Source organism: Ictalurus punctatus, chromosome 21 (assembly GCF_001660625.3).
Source record: "Ictalurus punctatus breed USDA103 chromosome 21, Coco_2.0, whole genome shotgun sequence".
NCBI classification, from domain to species: Eukaryota; Metazoa; Chordata; class Actinopteri; order Siluriformes; family Ictaluridae; genus Ictalurus; species Ictalurus punctatus.
In genome coordinates, this window is record NC_030436.2 from 20,287,106 (window position 1) to 20,304,285 (window position 17,180).

Here is a 17,180-nt window from a genome sequence, read left to right on the forward strand (position 1 = left end):
AGTGGTGTTAATGTCAAGGCTGATCCGTTGATATGTCTTTACCAGTCATAAGCACAAGTATCAAGCTGAAATGTCAATCCAGACGCTGTAGTAGATAATGAAGAACTATAATCTGTTGTTTTTAATCAATACAGGTCACCTGTGATTTGAGCTAAACTATAAACACTGGTGGTAATAAGCTGTTAATAAACAGTGTAGTTTTTTTTTTTTTTTGTATGTGGGATTTTGAAGGAATATGAAGCTGTAACCCTTTTCATTAAACGCTTTAAACCGCGTACAGTTTATTCGGGTTTGAAGAGGAAACAGAACCTGGTGTTCTAGATGGTTCTCTCTGGGCTGTGGGAGAAATCTCATATCATGGATGAATCGGCGATCGACTACTTTTCCTCGCCGCGTCCGTTCATAAACAAACAGGGGCTCAAATCAGGACTCTAGCGTCCTTAATAGTATGAGAGACTAGTACGCTTCGAAATAGACTATTAAAAAATGCAATAAAAACTCAGTTTTGTGTTTACGAGTGTTGTTCATCCTCAGCATCGACATTTTTAACCTTGTATTTCGAGGCACCGTCCTACAGGCACTGGGGGAAACGGCACACTAGCGCACTACGTAGTATGAGGAAATAGTACGCGTTATGGTGAAGTTGTGTTGCGAAACTGTGAGGTAAAAATTCAACTCCTCTTTTTCTTCCTGAAGGACTTCAGAAGTCGGCTGCAAGTGTGTGTGTCTGTGTGTGTGTGAGTCTCAGGGTCCTAACCTTCACCTCAAACCTGAACAGGTAAGGTAAAATGAGCTTTGTTATGGGTGACGCTAACTAGCCAAGTTAGCTAGCTAGCTTAATTCTTTTTAATAATAATAATAATTATTTATTATTGTTTTGTTTTTTGACTATTCTAGAGCGACTGTCAGACCTTTATGATTATTATTATTTTTAGACATTAACACCTTAAATCAGAGGATTAACTGAGGTGTTAGGAAGGAAACTGTTTGCTGCGACGCATCTGATGTAGCTACAAACAGGCTGCTGTTAATAATGCCAGTTTTACCTGCTTCCCTGCTATATTACGGGTTTTATCGCTGTTCTCAGATCAGCTGTTATAGTTAGTGTCCTTATTAAAAGACCCCGGCGGAATAGCGGACACTGTTCCCAGACCAGTACCGTTACTTCTCCTATTTCATGACGCAGAAAATGCTGTAGTTATGAACCTGAGGTCGTTTTTGCAAAGTAGCTAGGTTATGCTAATATCTTTGAAGTAATGTTTTGTCTTATAATGTTAATATTTTTGTGTGTAATGCAGTAGATGATAAACATGCGGCTTGTCATGCTTATGACCTTTTATGATGAGCTTTTAACAGTTTGAGGAAGAGAGAGAGAGAGAGAGAACAGATAATGTTAATATTATAACATTATTATAATCGTGATGTTAATAGTAATAATGAGGTGTGTGTTTTATAATAAATGGGTCTGTACGGGACTTTTTTTTTTTAATGAAGTGCTGACACAGCAGCAGTGTTTAATCTGTGTGTGTGTGTGTGTGTGTGAACTTTCAGCTCCTGCTGGTTAATCATCTCTGAGAGACGGTGGCATGTTGCCTGATCAGGATGGACAGAACACTGGAGGAGGAGGAGGAGGAGGAGGAGAGAGTGAAGATCCCTCCGTTTCTCTTTTCAGGGAATATCTCCGTCTGAAGACCGTCCACCCGGAACCGGACTACGGTACCTCAGTCACTCATCACCGACACTCCATCATTCACATTTCTCCTGGAGTCTATAAATCTATTTTATTATTATATTTTAAACTTTATCAATAATCCTGAGCCATGATCATAACAATAATAACAATGCATAATCAATACTCCTGAGCAGAGGAGGAGGAGGATTAGTTTAGTTTTGGTCTCAAGTTCGTCTCATGCGGAAAACATGAGCACAGCTGTCTGTCGTCAATCAGTCTTGTGTATCATAACTGGAAAAGGCCGGTCAGGATGGTACACGCTTCTCCGAATACAGATCCACTTCCTTTATCCGTAGAGGGGACGTTTATAGGGATGCTCGAGAGAGTTAGACTGAACTGGCTAGAGAGAAAACAAGGGGCGTTCTCAGAGCTGAAGACGGTGAAAGGTTGTTTATCATGTAATTTTACACAGAGAGAGAGAAAGAGAGAGAGAGAACAAGGGGTTTCATTCAGCCAAAGAAGGAGCTAAATTATTAATGATTTATGACTTATTAATTCATTATTAATTACTCTCTCCTTCACCCACCCATTTGTATATGTAATGCACATTTCTATAAGGTTATTCAAGTAAAACAGAAAGTAAGGCAAGTAACAGATAAAAAAAACAACAAAAAAAACAAATACATGAATGTTACAATCCCGGACATGTCAAAGCATTAAATTTGAAGTAAATCTATTTTTAGGGCAGATACGTTTATTTGCATGCCTTTTTGTGCTGAAGGGCTCCTGAGAAAACAGCTTTGATTAAGTAAATCATTTGCCTACAAGACAGACTGATCTGTTGGATCTGTCACTTTATTTACAGCCTTAAGCCTTCTTAATACCTGATTTGAATTGAACAAAGTTGACTTTTGGCACTGATGGACCGCGCAGCTCAGATATGCAAATACAGACACGCACTGAACACGCTGAACACGCTGACGTGCTGAGAAAACCATCCGACTCAGCATGTTTGTCTGAAATGCTGACTGGAATGTTTTGTGTGTGTGTGTGTGTGTGTGTGCGTGTGTGCGCATGCGTGTGTGTATACAGATGCTGCTCTCGGGTTCCTCGGCAGGATTTCGGAGGAACTCGGTTTGCCCATGAAGAAAGTGGAGGTACAGCAGCTCAGTCAGTATGAGGGAATTGGTAACGAGCGACATGGGAAGTTTAATATCGTAAAGTTTTACAAGAGCGTCAGGGCGGCTTCATAAGCAGGTGAAGCCATCAGTTCCCCCCAAATCTGTAGCATCTTAACACACCTTAACACAAGATCCAGGTAACACAAAAACTTTCTCAGGGGAGGATTATGGGGAAATTTGGGGCGGTTCATTTTTTAGGCCACATGTTTAAAGGAACAGTCCAGTGTCCACACGGAAGAGAAGTAACACCTGTCTGTAGACGCCATGGCTGATCGACTACACCAGGGCGACTCGCTGTATATTGAATTGGGTTTATTTTTTTTCTTCCCTGAAGTGTTACTTTAAGGATTAAAAGAATTAGCGCAGATTTGTTAGAATTGTTATTTTAACCTACAGGAATGAATTAGATCTAGTCTTATACATGAAATAATAAAAGGAATAAACGTGCTGTCTCCGTGTCTCAGGTGTGTCCTGGTAAAGTCGTCACCATCCTGACTTGGACCGGCACGAATCCCGCGCTGAAGTCCGTCCTTCTCAACTCTCACACCGATGTCGTTCCCGTGTACCAGGTACCGCGAGAACGCGCACGACAGAACCCGAAGGTTCCTCACGCTGAATGAAAAGCGAATAAACGCCACGGTACAGGCAGGATCAGCGCACATCCAGGTGGCAGGGCTGTCATGATCTCTGAGTGTAATGATTGATAATCGCACTGCCCGCTGTCGCCCGGTCTTTTCAGTCTGGTTCCTTGTGAAGTTTCTAGGACATCTGCTTTGCGCTCACCTTCCTTCTTTTTATATCTCCGCCACTGAGAGGTAGAGGCGTTATGTTTTCAGGTTGTCTATCCGTCCGTCTGTCCGAGGTTCTCGTTCGTGAGATATCTCAAGAACAAGTGGTTGAATGTGTTGTAGAATTTATGCGGAATCATCGTCCTCACCTGCAGATGAACGGATTAGATTGTGGGATTGATCCAAAACAGATACAAGGAGGCCTAGACTCGATGGTGGCTCCGACTTGTTTCTCTTGTCTGGACGGGTAATGTTTTCAAAACCGGATGTTAGCGCTCAGCTAAAGGCCAAGTCAGGTCACTTCAAGTCAAATTTTATTCATAAAGTCAACAGTAGTCGATCCAAAGTGCTGTACATAACGTCATATAGCATCACATTAAGTAGTATGATAAGACAAAGAATACAAATAAGTTTTAAGAGGGGGTTTAAAAATAGCTAAAGACGGAGCGGATCTCACGTGAAAATTTAAAAATCAATTCCGAGCTTGACAGGAAGTCAGTGAAGGCATGTCAAAACAGGGGAAATACAATCCCTCTTTTCAGTGCCTGTTAAAATCAGTTCTGAGTGTGACAGGAAGCCAGTGAAGCGCTAGCTGCTCCATTTTGCACAAGCCGCATGCGTGATAAGGCAGATTGACGAAGGCCAACAAGCAGAGAGTTACAGTAGTCTAAGCGTGATGTAATAAGAGCGTGAATCACAGTTTCCAGGTCCTTTTTTTTTTTTTTTTTTTAAAAAAAGAGAGAAACTGTTTTAACTTTGTAATACACCTTTCTTAAATGAAAGAAGCTTCCCTTAACAACAGCACTGATTTGTTTACTCAAAAATAACTCAGAGACCAAACACAAACAACATTCAAAAGTCAACTGGTTGAGTAAGCAGGACATGAAAGACACGTGCTTACTTCTATCAGCCGTCACCGTCACTTTAAAGACTTTATCTAGGTGAACTTGGACCTGTAAATTCACAAGCCTCGGTCAAAAGCCAAGGTCAGACTGTGGTGTCTGTATCCGATCGGAAAAAAAAAAAAAAGAGTTGCTTATTATTAAGCATTATGAAGTATTATAAGGTATTGTCAGTGCATGTGTTGCTTGGCACACACGGAAGAAGTTATAGGTTTAAATAAATTCAAGAAGAATAGCATGTGTGTGTGATGGACTCTGCAGGACCACTGGAAGTACGATGCGTTCGCCGCTGTGAAGGACGCCGAGGGGAACATCTACGGCAGAGGATCCCAGGACATGAAGTCGGTCACTATACAGTGAGTTGAGCCCTGTGTGTTAGTAGCTACTCTGTCCTCCGTTTCTGCCTACATACCAAAACACGTATCAGCGACTGATAACCGCGGCTTCACTCGTATTCTACACCTGTGTGTTCTTCAGGTACATTGAGGCTATTCGACGTCTGAAGGCTGCAGGGAAGACGTTCCCTCGCACCCTCCACTTGACGTTTGTCCCAGGTAAAAAAATAAAATAAAAAAAAAAAGGACCTTCTGATTGGTCAGGAGGGGAAAAATATAATCATCCCAGTGCAAATTCAGTGCATTACTCCGTCATAGATTAATTTTCTATAATTGCATGACCCCAAGTGTTTTATTCCTTAGTTATGTCAGTTTTAAAACATACTGTAGAAAGTGATTATTGAATGACTGTGACTATAGATTATGGATATTATGATTGTGTCCCAATCTAGCAATCTCCACATTTAGTCTTATTTTGAGAAACTTGTCCACTCTGTTTTAACACCTTTTTAAACATTTTTTATTACACTCCAGTTGTATATTTAGACCATGCAGGTGTGTGACATATAAAATATAATATAATTTAAATAATCCGCATTCCGTGTGACATCATGACCTGATCGCACGTCAACGTCAGACCGTTTTTGTGTTCAGATGAAGAGGTCGGAGGTGAGAAAGGAATGGAGACGTTTATAAAGCACCCCGAGTTTCACAAGCTCAACGTTGGTTTTGCCTTGGATGAGGGTAAACACTCTCTCTCTCTCACACACACACACACACACACACACTCCTCACAGTGCAGATGTGGAAAGCACACTTACTGGTCTGTAATGTTTATGCCTTTGGCTCCACTGTAGAACATTACTAAACAGCAAGGGTTAATTTAAGGTGGTATTGCTCTTCACAATGTGGAACTCTGTTTGGCTGAGCTGTGCACCACCTTAAATAGAGCCCAGTGATGGATTACTAACCGAGGACTCTAGATTTATGGAAAACTTTGAGGCACTTAAGAGGTGTGTGTGTGTGTGTGTGTGTGTGTGTGTGTGTGTGTGTGTGTGTGTTGCAGGTCTGGCCAATCCCACAGAAGCCTTCACAGTGTTTTATGGAGAGAGGAATCCTTGGTGTAAGTGAATCTAATCTCATAATAAGTGTATTAGATTGTGACTGACTCAACCACTCACTGTGTGTGTGTGTGTGTGTGTGTGTGTGTGTGTGTGTGTGTGTGTGTGTGTGTGTGTGTGTGTGTGTGTATGTAGGGGTGATTGTTCGGTGTCCGGGCAGTCCGGGTCACGGCTCCAGGTTTGTGGAAAACACCGCTGCTGAAAAACTGGTCAGTAACATAACATTACGCATGCATTTACCTGTCTGTCTGTCTGTCTGTCTGTGAAGACTGTAAGACAGCTGTCTGACCCTCTGTGGTGTGTTTTTCAGCGCCGGGTTATTAATTTGTTCCTGGACTTCAGAGAGAGAGAGAGACAGCGGTGAGTGAGATAATACAATGAAGACTCTGTATCGTGTGTGTGTGTATGTGTGTGTGTGTGTGTGTGCTTCCCATCACCCTCATTTCATGTGCGTCATTTTCAGGCTTAATACAAGCGAGTGTTTCACTCTGGGTGATGTCACCACCGTTAACATGACAATGGTGAAAGGGGGCGTGGCTTACAACGTCATACCCGCCGAGATGGACGTCAGCTTCGATATTAGAATCCCACCCACTGTCAATCTGCAGGTGTGTGTGTGTGTGTGTGTGTCAGTGTCAGTATCCATCAGGCTGAAAAGTTAACATAAACACTGAATGCGGAGTTTAAAGGAAGTCGTTTTGTGCTGGAGTTACGAGGACGTACAGGACAGAACTTTACATGATGTGTGTGTGTGTTTCTGCAGGAGTTTGAGGAGCAGATTAAGGCTTGGTGTAAAGAAGCGGGTGACGACATCACGTACGATTTTGCGCAGGTGCGTAAGCAGACCTCTGTTCTGCCCGCTGCTTCATTTTCTTGTGCTGATCCCAGATCAGTGAACCTATTTATTTTCCTCCCTCCTGAACAGAAAGGAATGAACCAGAACACTACGTCCACAGCGGACAGCGACCCCTGGTGGAGGGCGTTCAGCACTACATGCAAGTCCATGTAAGAACACACACACACACACACACACATGTCTTCTGAACTTGAGGTACATCAGTACGTCATTGGTTTTCACTGTTTCTCTGTGTCTCACTCAGGAACATGACGTTAAAGAAGGAGATTTTCCCCGCCGCCACAGACAGCCGCTTCATCAGAGCCGTACGTGACTCGCTCGTCCTCGCTCCTCTTCCTGTTATTAGCATCGTTAGCATGCACAAACCGCTTCATGTCTTCACTTTAGAGCTTTACCTCCATGTAAAGGTCTTTATATTTAAGTCTGAGACTGAGTCATGAGCTGTCAGTCCACTGGAGCGGGACGCAGAAGTGCTGACACGTAACGAGCATCTGTCTGTTTCTATCCGTCAATCTATCCATCCATCCAAATCAAGTCTGTCTAACTAGCTGTACGTCTGTCCACACCTCATCTCTCGGACTGTCTCAGAAACCTGTCTCACATATCTCCGTTAATATTGGCACCCTTGCTAAATATGAGCAAAGAAGGTTGTGAACATTTATTGTTTTAACATTTTGATCTTTTGTTAAAAAAACTCACAAAAATACATGTATATCAAACAACTGCAAACACAACACAGGCTTATCCAACAATTATTGGCACCCCTATGAAATATATTTTAAGTTGATATTTTACGTTTTGTTGAGTACACCTGGGTGACTAGGACCAGGAAAATTGTTCAATCATGACTTCCTGTTTCACAGGGGTATAAACATGAGGTAACACACAGGCCAAACTCCCTTAGTCATTCATAACATTTGGTATGACCCACTGTGATGTGTGGCAAAAGGTTGTCTCAGAAACCTGACTCACATCTGTCTGTCTGTCTGTCCATACTTTACAAATGTTTTCAGAAATCTGTCTTACAGACGGTCTGTTTTCTTCTGTGTGTGTGTGCGTGTGCGTGTGTGTGTGTGTAGGCGGGTCTGCCTGCGATCGGCTTCTCTCCGATGAACCACACCCCCATCCTTTTGCATGACCACAACGAGTTCATCAGTGAGAGCGTGTTCCTCAAAGGCATCCACATCTACGAGATGCTCATCCCTGCTCTCGCCAGCGTACCCACCCTGGCCACAGAGGCCTAGACACACACACACACACCATATCAATGGTAAATGGTCTGCATTTACCATTGGACACTGCCCAAGGACACTTCGGCATGTGGAGACATGTGGGCCGGGTTAGGGTTAATCAAACCGCCAACCCTACGATTAGTGGACAACCCTCTCTACCACCTGAGCCACAGCCGCCCCAAACCTTAGTCTTTCTCTCTATTAAAGCACCCCAGTATTTTGCACTTCCAGCTGCTCTTCATCTCTCCACTTATTTTTTTTAACACCAAAGAGCCGAGGGAACTCGTCCTGTACGAGACCTCGGCCTCCTCCTAGCGTGTGCTTCTAATCCAGCATCTCAGGATATAACCTCAGCGCTGCAGCCTCGGCGTGGTGTTGCTCTGTTGCAGTGACACTCGTTCGTTTAAGCGAAATAGCTTGAAGCGTGTAATTTTAACGAGGACGCTCATATGATACGTAAGCGGTAATAACGTTGAATTAGATGTAGGACATCTCTGATTTACTGGTGTTTACAATCGTTTACTCGATGACGTTTTGATTTTTACTCGATGTCGCAAGGTTGATTTATACGCATATCTTAATTATTAAATATTTTAAAACCTCAAAATGGCCTTTTCCGTGTAGTATCTCCTGTTGTGCTTGTTAATGCAGAGCTTGGCCACTAGACGGCAGAGTTGTGCCTCAGAGCTTTTCTCAACTCCGGATCCTGCATCGTTTCCAACTCCACAATTTTGTTTCAACCCCAAACCCCAAGGTCTAATAAATTATCCAGATCAGCCGAGCTGGAGTTATGTGTGGAAACCTTAAAGCTGAGCTGGTCCACAGATCTGGGCGCTGAAGAGAACATCTGAGGAACCCGAGTAGAAGAAGACCGCATGAAGAGAACTTAACACACTGAAGATAATATATATTTTTTGAAATGGAGTTCAAATTGATGTGTATTGTTTTTTCTCGACTGGTAAGTGAAAATTGAACGTGTCAATCAAAAAAGTGGGCGGGGCAAAACGCCCACACCGCGTTTAACACACCAATTAAACGGAGCCCCTTAAAGCAGCGTTGTTGTCAAACTTTTTGTGTGAAATAAATTCCACGGACATCTGAAGCATTTAGATGTGTACAGTCATATTTTTGTCTGTTTATTAGAGCCATAGAGGTTTAGCATTAAAACAGTTCAAGTGAGCAGTGAAACAAGGACCCAGTAAATTCATAAACATATAATTAATTTTAACAATGAAGAGGTGTGTGTGTGTGGGAACACACACAATAAATGTTTATTTATTTCAAAACGACATTAGATTCCTTTAAATCACACATTGAATGGGTTTTATCATTTTATCATCTCTGAAGGTTTATGTGCATCTTTATATCTCTAATATGTATCTATATGTCTAATAAAATGTGTTTGGTTGTTCAGTTCCAGCTGCCGGAGAGTGACGTCATGGTTATCACCATGGCAACAACTTGAGCAGCCGCCATTAAAATGCATTCTGTTAATGTAGTAGCATTAATGTAGTAACAATGAATGTTGGTCTGCGTTGTAAGAACACCATTTTATTGGGGATGTGCTAGAACACACACGTGCGTAATTCATACCGAGTTGGATTGGATCGTTGATGACGATGATTCTGGGTTCGTCCAGACTTCGAGCCTGGTTTCAGGTCTCGATGTACAAAATCAGGACTGTGCGTAATCTCAAACAACTAATCCGGGTCTCGGGTGCGCCTGAAGAACCGTATTAGCCCATTTAGAACATTCACGATTCGAATAAATCTGACGTACTTCAGCATAGATTGGATTTTGTTAAGCGTTGTAGGACAAACCGGGCGCAGCTCTTAAAGGCGATTGCATGGGAATTTGCCAAGTCGTAAAATCTTGTCGTGTACCGTCTCATCTGTACGATTTTCAAATGAACCGAGTCGTAATGTCAAGACTGTGAGAACTCGGCCTTACATAAACATCTCCTTACAGAAAACTTCACCATATCAACAGTTATACGTTTTTTCTTCGTTAAACAAGAACACATAAAAAAAAAAATTGTGTAATATTAGTCTTAGGTTATGTGGAGCGGCCGTTGTACACGTCCCTGTGAACGAGCTGTTGCTATAGAAACGATAACGTATTAGAACAAGCTCATTAATATAAGCGTGTGATTTGTAGCTGTGTTACTATCGGAGCTGCTGTTATAGAAAACGAACCAACCAATCAAATTCAATCACTTCACAGCGTTATGAGGACTACGTTATAGTGTGTTACGTCCTCGTGGTGTGGAGGCTCACTGGTTACGGTTCTGAGATAGTGACCGTTAACCGAAGGTTCCTGGTTCAAACCCCAGGACTCGCAGAGAGCCACTGCTGGGTCTTTTAAGCAAATCCTGGACTTGAATCCTCAGTTGATTGGATTGTTTTCAGTCTCGTCAGGAAATCACTTTGGATAAAAGCGTCTGCTAAATGAATACGAGTAAACGTGGTGTGTGATTATCAGCCAATCACTATCATCATCCTCTTACTTGGTTCTGTCATTTCTCTGTAGCAGCCAGAAGCTTTGACTGACTGTGCAGACAGAATGTGAAAAACCTTCATGCACACACGCTCACACACACACACACACGCACACGCACACACACACACACACACTGAGTGAGATTATAGCCTGGCTCTGTTCGGCATGCCACTGCAAGAATACATTAGTGAGATACAAGTCTGAGACAAAGCTTGCTGAGAGCTGTATCCGGCCTAATTATGGGAGACGAGGAGTGTGTGTGTGTGTGTGTGTGTGTGTGTGTGAGAGAGAGAGAGCAAGAGATGCAGAGGAAGAGAAAGTTCCTCCCTCCTGTAGTGCACAGTGTTGCTGGTGTTGTCAGTAATTAGGCTGTGCAGTTTGGTGCATGGCAGCTGGATTACAGGCTGCTTCACTGTGTGTGTGTGTGTGTGTGTGTGTGTGTGAGAGAGAGAGAGAGAGAGAGAGAGTGAATATGGAGAACATGACTGTATCCCAAATGCTGAAGTCTGAAAGTTCAAATAACAAATAGTTCGAGGCGGAGCACACAGTCACTACAGCATTGTTAGAAAAGCCAATGGTGTAACTTTGCTCTGTTGGAGTCAGCTAGCTAGTCGGCTAATTAGCCGTGGGACAACAAAAATAGTTGATGGGATTCCACTTACGCCAGAGGAGCTGTGAAAAGAGACAGGACAGTGCTTGAAATGTGAATGGGGTGGAGCCTAACATGGCGGTTGCACTGGGTAAGTCCCGCCCCTCAGTATAAAGAGCCAATCGCCTTATAGATAAAGGAGTTATTGAAAAAGCCTGGCCTCTCAGATTCTCGCAGTGACACAGGAGGAGATGTATAACTCCTTTACTCCATTAAAAATACATATATATATATATATATATATATATATATATATATATATATATATATATATATATATATATATTTCATATTATTGAATCCAAAGACAATGAGCATAAAGTAACCAGAACCCCAGAAGTGTTGGAGAAAAGAAAATTGGATGAAAATTTCGAAGCATAAGTGAAGTGAGAGGAGATGAGTGTGAGGGAGTGAAAACTACTCAATAAGAAACTAAACTGGTGAGCGATTGTACAGTGATCTTTCTGTAGAAAGACTACAGAAAATGTCCTTGCAGTTCTTGTGTGTTGTATAATTAGCGTACTAACCCCTGTTCGCCGCATGATCCTAATCGCAGTAATGTGGCTGTTTTTAACTCTCTCATATCTCTACATCATGGTGTTACTGTTTGCCTCAGGGGCTGTTTTCAGCGCCAGGTCCCTGCCAGGTGGTTGTTATGCTACTGAATGATCTGAAGTAGGTTGATGTGAGGGAATGCAGGACTGGAGAGCATGGTGAGTGCTGGTGGCGATGAGCACTTCCAGACCTCACTACTTGAGATAAAACCCATTAAACAAACTGATTATTTATTTTCCAGTTTACATCATGCTGTATGTATTAGGGAGCGATGCCATCCCCTCCGAAAGTACTGGAACAGCCAGGCCAATTCTACTCTTTCTGTTAGGAAGACGCTTGGGTTTGGGATCGATCCGAATTTCAGCTTCCGTTTCCTGATATTTACATCGACTGTGGACGTGTTAAACAACTTAGAACACGGCGCGTTTTGTTTGAACCCGATCATTTTTCGAGTGATCAAAAATACTGGAACATGTGACTGACAGATGTTTGTCGCTGCCCAGGTGTGCCCTGTTAATTACTCTGAACATCACTGTTGGTTTGAAAACTGGGTTTCACCTGGCTTTGTTGTTAATAAGGATAAACCTACATGAAGACCAGAGAGCTGTCTATGGGAGAAAAGCAAGCCATTTCGAAGCTGAGAAAAGAGGGAAAAACTATCGGAGGTGCTACACAATTGTTGTGCATAACCAATACAATAATTTTGGAATATCCTGAAAAAGAAAAGAAAAGAAAGAAAACACTAGTGTACTAACAACCAGACATGGAACGGGTCGGCCGAGGAAAACAACAGCAGTTGATGACAGAAACATAGTGAGAGCTGTGAGGAAAACCCCCCAAAACAACAGGAGTTCGTCCGTCCATTTCGACGAAGACCGAAGTTTCTATTTCCGCCTCCATTATGGAGAACACGAACTGGGACTCGACTTGCGCGTGAATTGGATTAAAGTGAGGAAGACTTGCGCAGCATCGGCCGCACTCTCACTTCCCGGTGACCGGAGTCTACTGTGTGTAGATATCCCTGCTGGAAAAACAAACAACAAAAACCATCACAAATTCTAATGGTTTCCACTACAAATACCATTACAACCCATGAGTTAACCATTAAAAACCATTACCATAATTGGACCTTAATGGTTATCCACTAGACATAACATGCCACCAGTAGAGACTCACAGGGACCATTACAGTTCCAATACAATTCCCATTATAAGCATTAAAACCATTACAAATTCTATGAAGGTTTCTATTGGTGGTATTAGGACATTTTAAACTTCTAAAATCGGTGTGCATGTCTGTCACGGAGAAAGAGAGAGAGAGAGAGAGAGAGAGAGAGAAAAGGGAGGGAAAGAGACAGAGAAGGTATAGGAGAGAGAGGGGGAAAGAAAGAGAGGGAGAGAAGGTATAGGAGAGAGAGTAACAGAGAGAGAGAGAGAGAGAGGAGGGAAAGAGAGAAGGAGAGAGAGGAGGGAAAGAGAGTAACAGAGAGGGAGAGAGAGAGAGCATAACAGAGAGAGACAGAGAGAGAAGGAGAGAGAGGAGGGAAAGAGAGAGAAGGAGAGAGAGGAGGGAAAGAGAGAGTAACAGAGAGAGAGAGAGGAGAGAGGAGCGAGAGAGAGAGAGGAGGGAAAGAGAGTAACAGAGAGGGAGAGAGAGAGCATAACAGAGAGAAAGAGAGAGAGGGAGAGAGAGGAGGGAAAGAGAGTAACAGAGAGAGAGGGGGGGGAGCGTAGCAGAGAGAGAGAGAGAGAGAGAGAGGAGGGAAAGAGCGTACAGAGAGAGAGAGAGAGAGAGAGAGAGAGGAGGGAAAGAGCGTACAGAGAGAGAGAGAGAGAGAGAGAGAGAGAGAGAGAGAGAGAGAGAGGAGGGAAAGAGCGTACAGAGAGAGAGAGAGAGAGAGAGAGAGAGAGAGAGAGAGAAGGAGCGCGCGGGCGGCTCCAGTAAGTCCGCAGTCTCCTCCCGGCATCCTCACAAATCAACCGTCAGCTTCCTCATCAACTCCCACATTATCCGCACTTTTCGGTATTAAATCGGAGCCCCAGCGCTTCACACCCCGGATATCACATCTCCTTTTCTCCACGAAATCCTTTTCCGCCGTGTTTTTCTCCTCCGTTCTTCGACGAATCTTCGCTCGGTGTGTGTGTGTGAGTGTGTGTGTGTGTGTTTAATGGAACATGGCGATACGGACTCGCTCCTTCAGCGTCGTGTGTTTGTTAACCGTCCAGATCATCATCCTCATCTTCAGCGTGCCGTGGAGCGGAGTGGAGAGCCTCACCTTCCCGCAGCATTACACGTGAGTAACCGCACTCTTACAGAGACAAAATAATCACTGGCTGGCTCTTTAAACACATCAACTTCAGCCAAGCTGTCAGTCTCCCCGGCCGAAGCCCCAATCACCCCATGATTACATGTATAGTGCCCTAGATAGGCTGGAAGAATCCGTTGATTGTGTTCCAAACCGCATAGTATGTCAGAAATAGTGGCTACGCCACCTATAGCACGTCACATGCACATGCACATATACACATACACACATGCACATACACACACACACACGTGCACATACAGACACATGCACATACACACACACATGCACATACAGACACATGCACATACACACATTCACATACACACATGCACATACACACACATGCGCATACACACACACACACATGCACATACACACACACATGCACATACACATAGACACACGCACATACACATAGACACACGCACATACACACACACACATACACACATGCACATACACGTTCATGCCGCACGGGCCTCAGGTGGTTATATATCAGATGATTTAAATATACGACTCGCGCGCTAATGAGAACGCGCAGCTTTAACAGATTTAACGGTCGCCTTTGTCACTACTGCATGAACATACCGGCTGTGCTGGAAATGGACCCCTATTCCCTAACTCCAGCAGTTCTAGGGACTGGAACTGGTAGCTGAAGTTCCACAAAGTTCCACTGGTCCCATTCCATCACATAAACACCTACACAACATCCATGACCTTCTCCCTGTGCTCTACTCCCTCCTGAGACCCCACAGCTCCCAGTGAGGACTCAGAAGGGTCTCTCTGTAAGGGCTGGACGGCATTAAAACGTGCCATTTAAAGCCGAAGCCAGTGTTTTATTGTTGCACCATCGCTGGCCTTCATGTAAACCAAAACAACATCTCGGTTTAATCAGCAGATGGAGTCTAAACGGACGTTGGCATCTTAGCTCAGCGTTTTCTACAGGGAAGGTTGTGAGGGTAGGTCGTTTATACACCGTCGGTTATGTTGTTTATTATGTAGTGTTGTTATTGTGATGTCAGTTTATTCTGCATAGTGTGGCTCCCCCGCCATGGTCACCGCCATGTTTAGATCATGTGACTACCAATAAAAAATAAAACCCAGGGCAAAGGCGCTATATAAGGAGACACGTTATTTATATATATATATATATATATATATATATATATATATATATATATATATATATATATATGCTCACTGGCTGCAATTTCTTGCTCTAGTCCATATCCTGAATAGCCAGTGTTCCATATCATTCAGTCATCCTCAAATGACGATGACATCCTAACAGACTTCTCTTATCATACAGTCTAATCTTGGGTCAGTTTGGCCAACAGTTGATCGACTCCAGATCGAATTTCAAGCCGGTGGGAACGAGTCAGAGTGTAACGTGCAAGATTGATTTTAACGACCGGACTCCAAACATAGGCTCCATGACTTTAAATCTGACGGATCTCGTCAGCAGCGAATGAGACATGAGAGCTTGGAGAAGGGAATACAGGGGAAATGTCCGGAAGCAAAACAACAAACAGGCGTTCAATTCCGCGGTCTTTTTATACCACTGTCATAGCGTTTCCAAGGATTAAGTAGCAGAATAGAGATGTAGTAAACATGCACTATATGGCCAGATTCCACCTTTGCTGTTATAATGCGCTCCACTCTTCTGGGAAGGCTTTCCACTAGATTTTGGGGCGTGGCTGTTGGGATTTGTGTTCATTCAACTATAAGAGCGTTAGAGAGGTTGATGTCAGGAGCTGATGTTGGGTGACGAGGCTCCAGTTCCAGTTCATCCCAGAGGTGTTTATTGGGGTTGAGGTCAGAACACTCGAGTTCTTCCACCTTCTTCCAGCCTTCACACACCACGTCTTCATGGAGCTCGCTTTGTGCACATTGTCATGCTGGAACAGGTTTCGGCCTCTTAGTTCCTGTGAAGGGAAAATCTGTAAATGCTGTCCTGAGTGGGAATAGGTCCATCTCGCATAATAGTGCGGATGAAAACATTCCTGCTAATAATAATGCGCGTCACGTTATTGAGCCGAAGGATGGCCCGCTGGAGCTGTAAATCCCCTGTGTATTACCTTATGCGTTCCTGTAGCAGCTTACTGAGCTCAGGACGCAAGAACATCTGGACTCTTCTTGCCATCATGTGGGGGGGGGTATGGGCCGTCCAATGACGGCACGACTTTCTGGAATGAGGAAGTCACCGTCCAGTCAGAGTGGAGCTCTGAGAAGGTTGGAATGAGAACCTATTTGTGGAAGATGGATGGCATTTTTATCTCTCTCTCTCCGCTCGCTCTCTCTCACTGTAAGTGAAACGAAGCAGAATTGCCACAGCAAGCACTACTCATGCTCCTCTAATAAAGAATTTATGCTGCATCAGTCAGTCAGGACACGGGCCTTCTTTCTCTTCCTCTCTCTTTCTGTAACAGCGAGGATTGTGGGGAGTGGAGAGGATCCACGCGCAGACTGTGTTAACGATATCCAAATCTCAGAATGCAAAACACAAGCCAGGGTGAAAACCTGAATTATAATGAAGGCAGAAGAACCAGAAAATCTTGAGCTTCGCTCATGTATTAAATCATATGTAGACGTTAAAGATTGCAAGTGATCAAACCTGATGTTCGCTCTCACTGTAGTCGCATTTGCTTGCTCGACCCCATCGGCTGCTATATATAGTAACACACGGCCGCTTGAACGCTCAGTAGCGTGGGGTGACGAGGGGTCTGAACGAATCTAACGCTAACAGCAGCAACGCAACCTGAAAAAGGCACGTGCATGCCATGTTTTCTCCTGCTGTCACCATGGGAACTTGAGACATGGATGTAGACGGACATCCTTTTCTCCCCGACCTGCTGTCATTCTCCATGCTTTTGTTCCTGTCGCAAATCTCTGACATTAAGAAGAGCTGTGCTCTGAATAACAGAAAATAAACATCAATCAAATTTGACCCCGGTGGTCACACTGAGCCTCGTGTCCATGCGTTTTTCATCCGGATTTGAAAACGCCTTAAAATCACTTTTAGATTTAATGTGTTTTTGTGACTCGGACGAGCGAAAATCTTTCCTGCGTGAAAAAATCTGGT

General features: G+C 43.6%; 2 protein-coding genes across 2 annotated transcripts in view; both read left to right on the plus strand.

Annotated features, from left to right (window-relative positions):
• The first annotated feature begins 452 nt into the window (after positions 1-452).
• Positions 453-9,192, plus strand: LOC108254950 (aminoacylase-1). Its single transcript, XM_053673892.1, has 15 exons — positions 453-778; positions 1,552-1,716; positions 2,765-2,829; positions 3,318-3,422; positions 4,805-4,899; positions 5,021-5,097; positions 5,533-5,622; positions 5,945-6,001; positions 6,135-6,208; positions 6,310-6,359; positions 6,463-6,607; positions 6,763-6,831; positions 6,925-7,004; positions 7,100-7,160; positions 7,935-9,192. The coding sequence occupies exons 2-15, from the start codon at positions 1,587-1,589 to the stop codon at positions 8,097-8,099; spliced, it is 1,263 nt and encodes a 420-aa protein (XP_053529867.1). The 5' UTR covers positions 453-778; positions 1,552-1,586; the 3' UTR covers positions 8,100-9,192.
• Positions 9,193-11,651: 2,459 nt separating this feature from the next.
• The window catches only part of cacna2d2b (calcium channel, voltage-dependent, alpha 2/delta subunit 2b), a 45,187-nt gene continuing 39,658 nt past the window's right edge, over positions 11,652-17,180 (plus strand). The window contains exon 1 of the mRNA XM_053674106.1: positions 11,652-14,083. Coding sequence (XP_053530081.1) covers positions 13,965-14,083 — 119 coding nt within the window. The 5' untranslated portion in view covers positions 11,652-13,964. The remainder of the gene's footprint in view (positions 14,084-17,180) is intronic.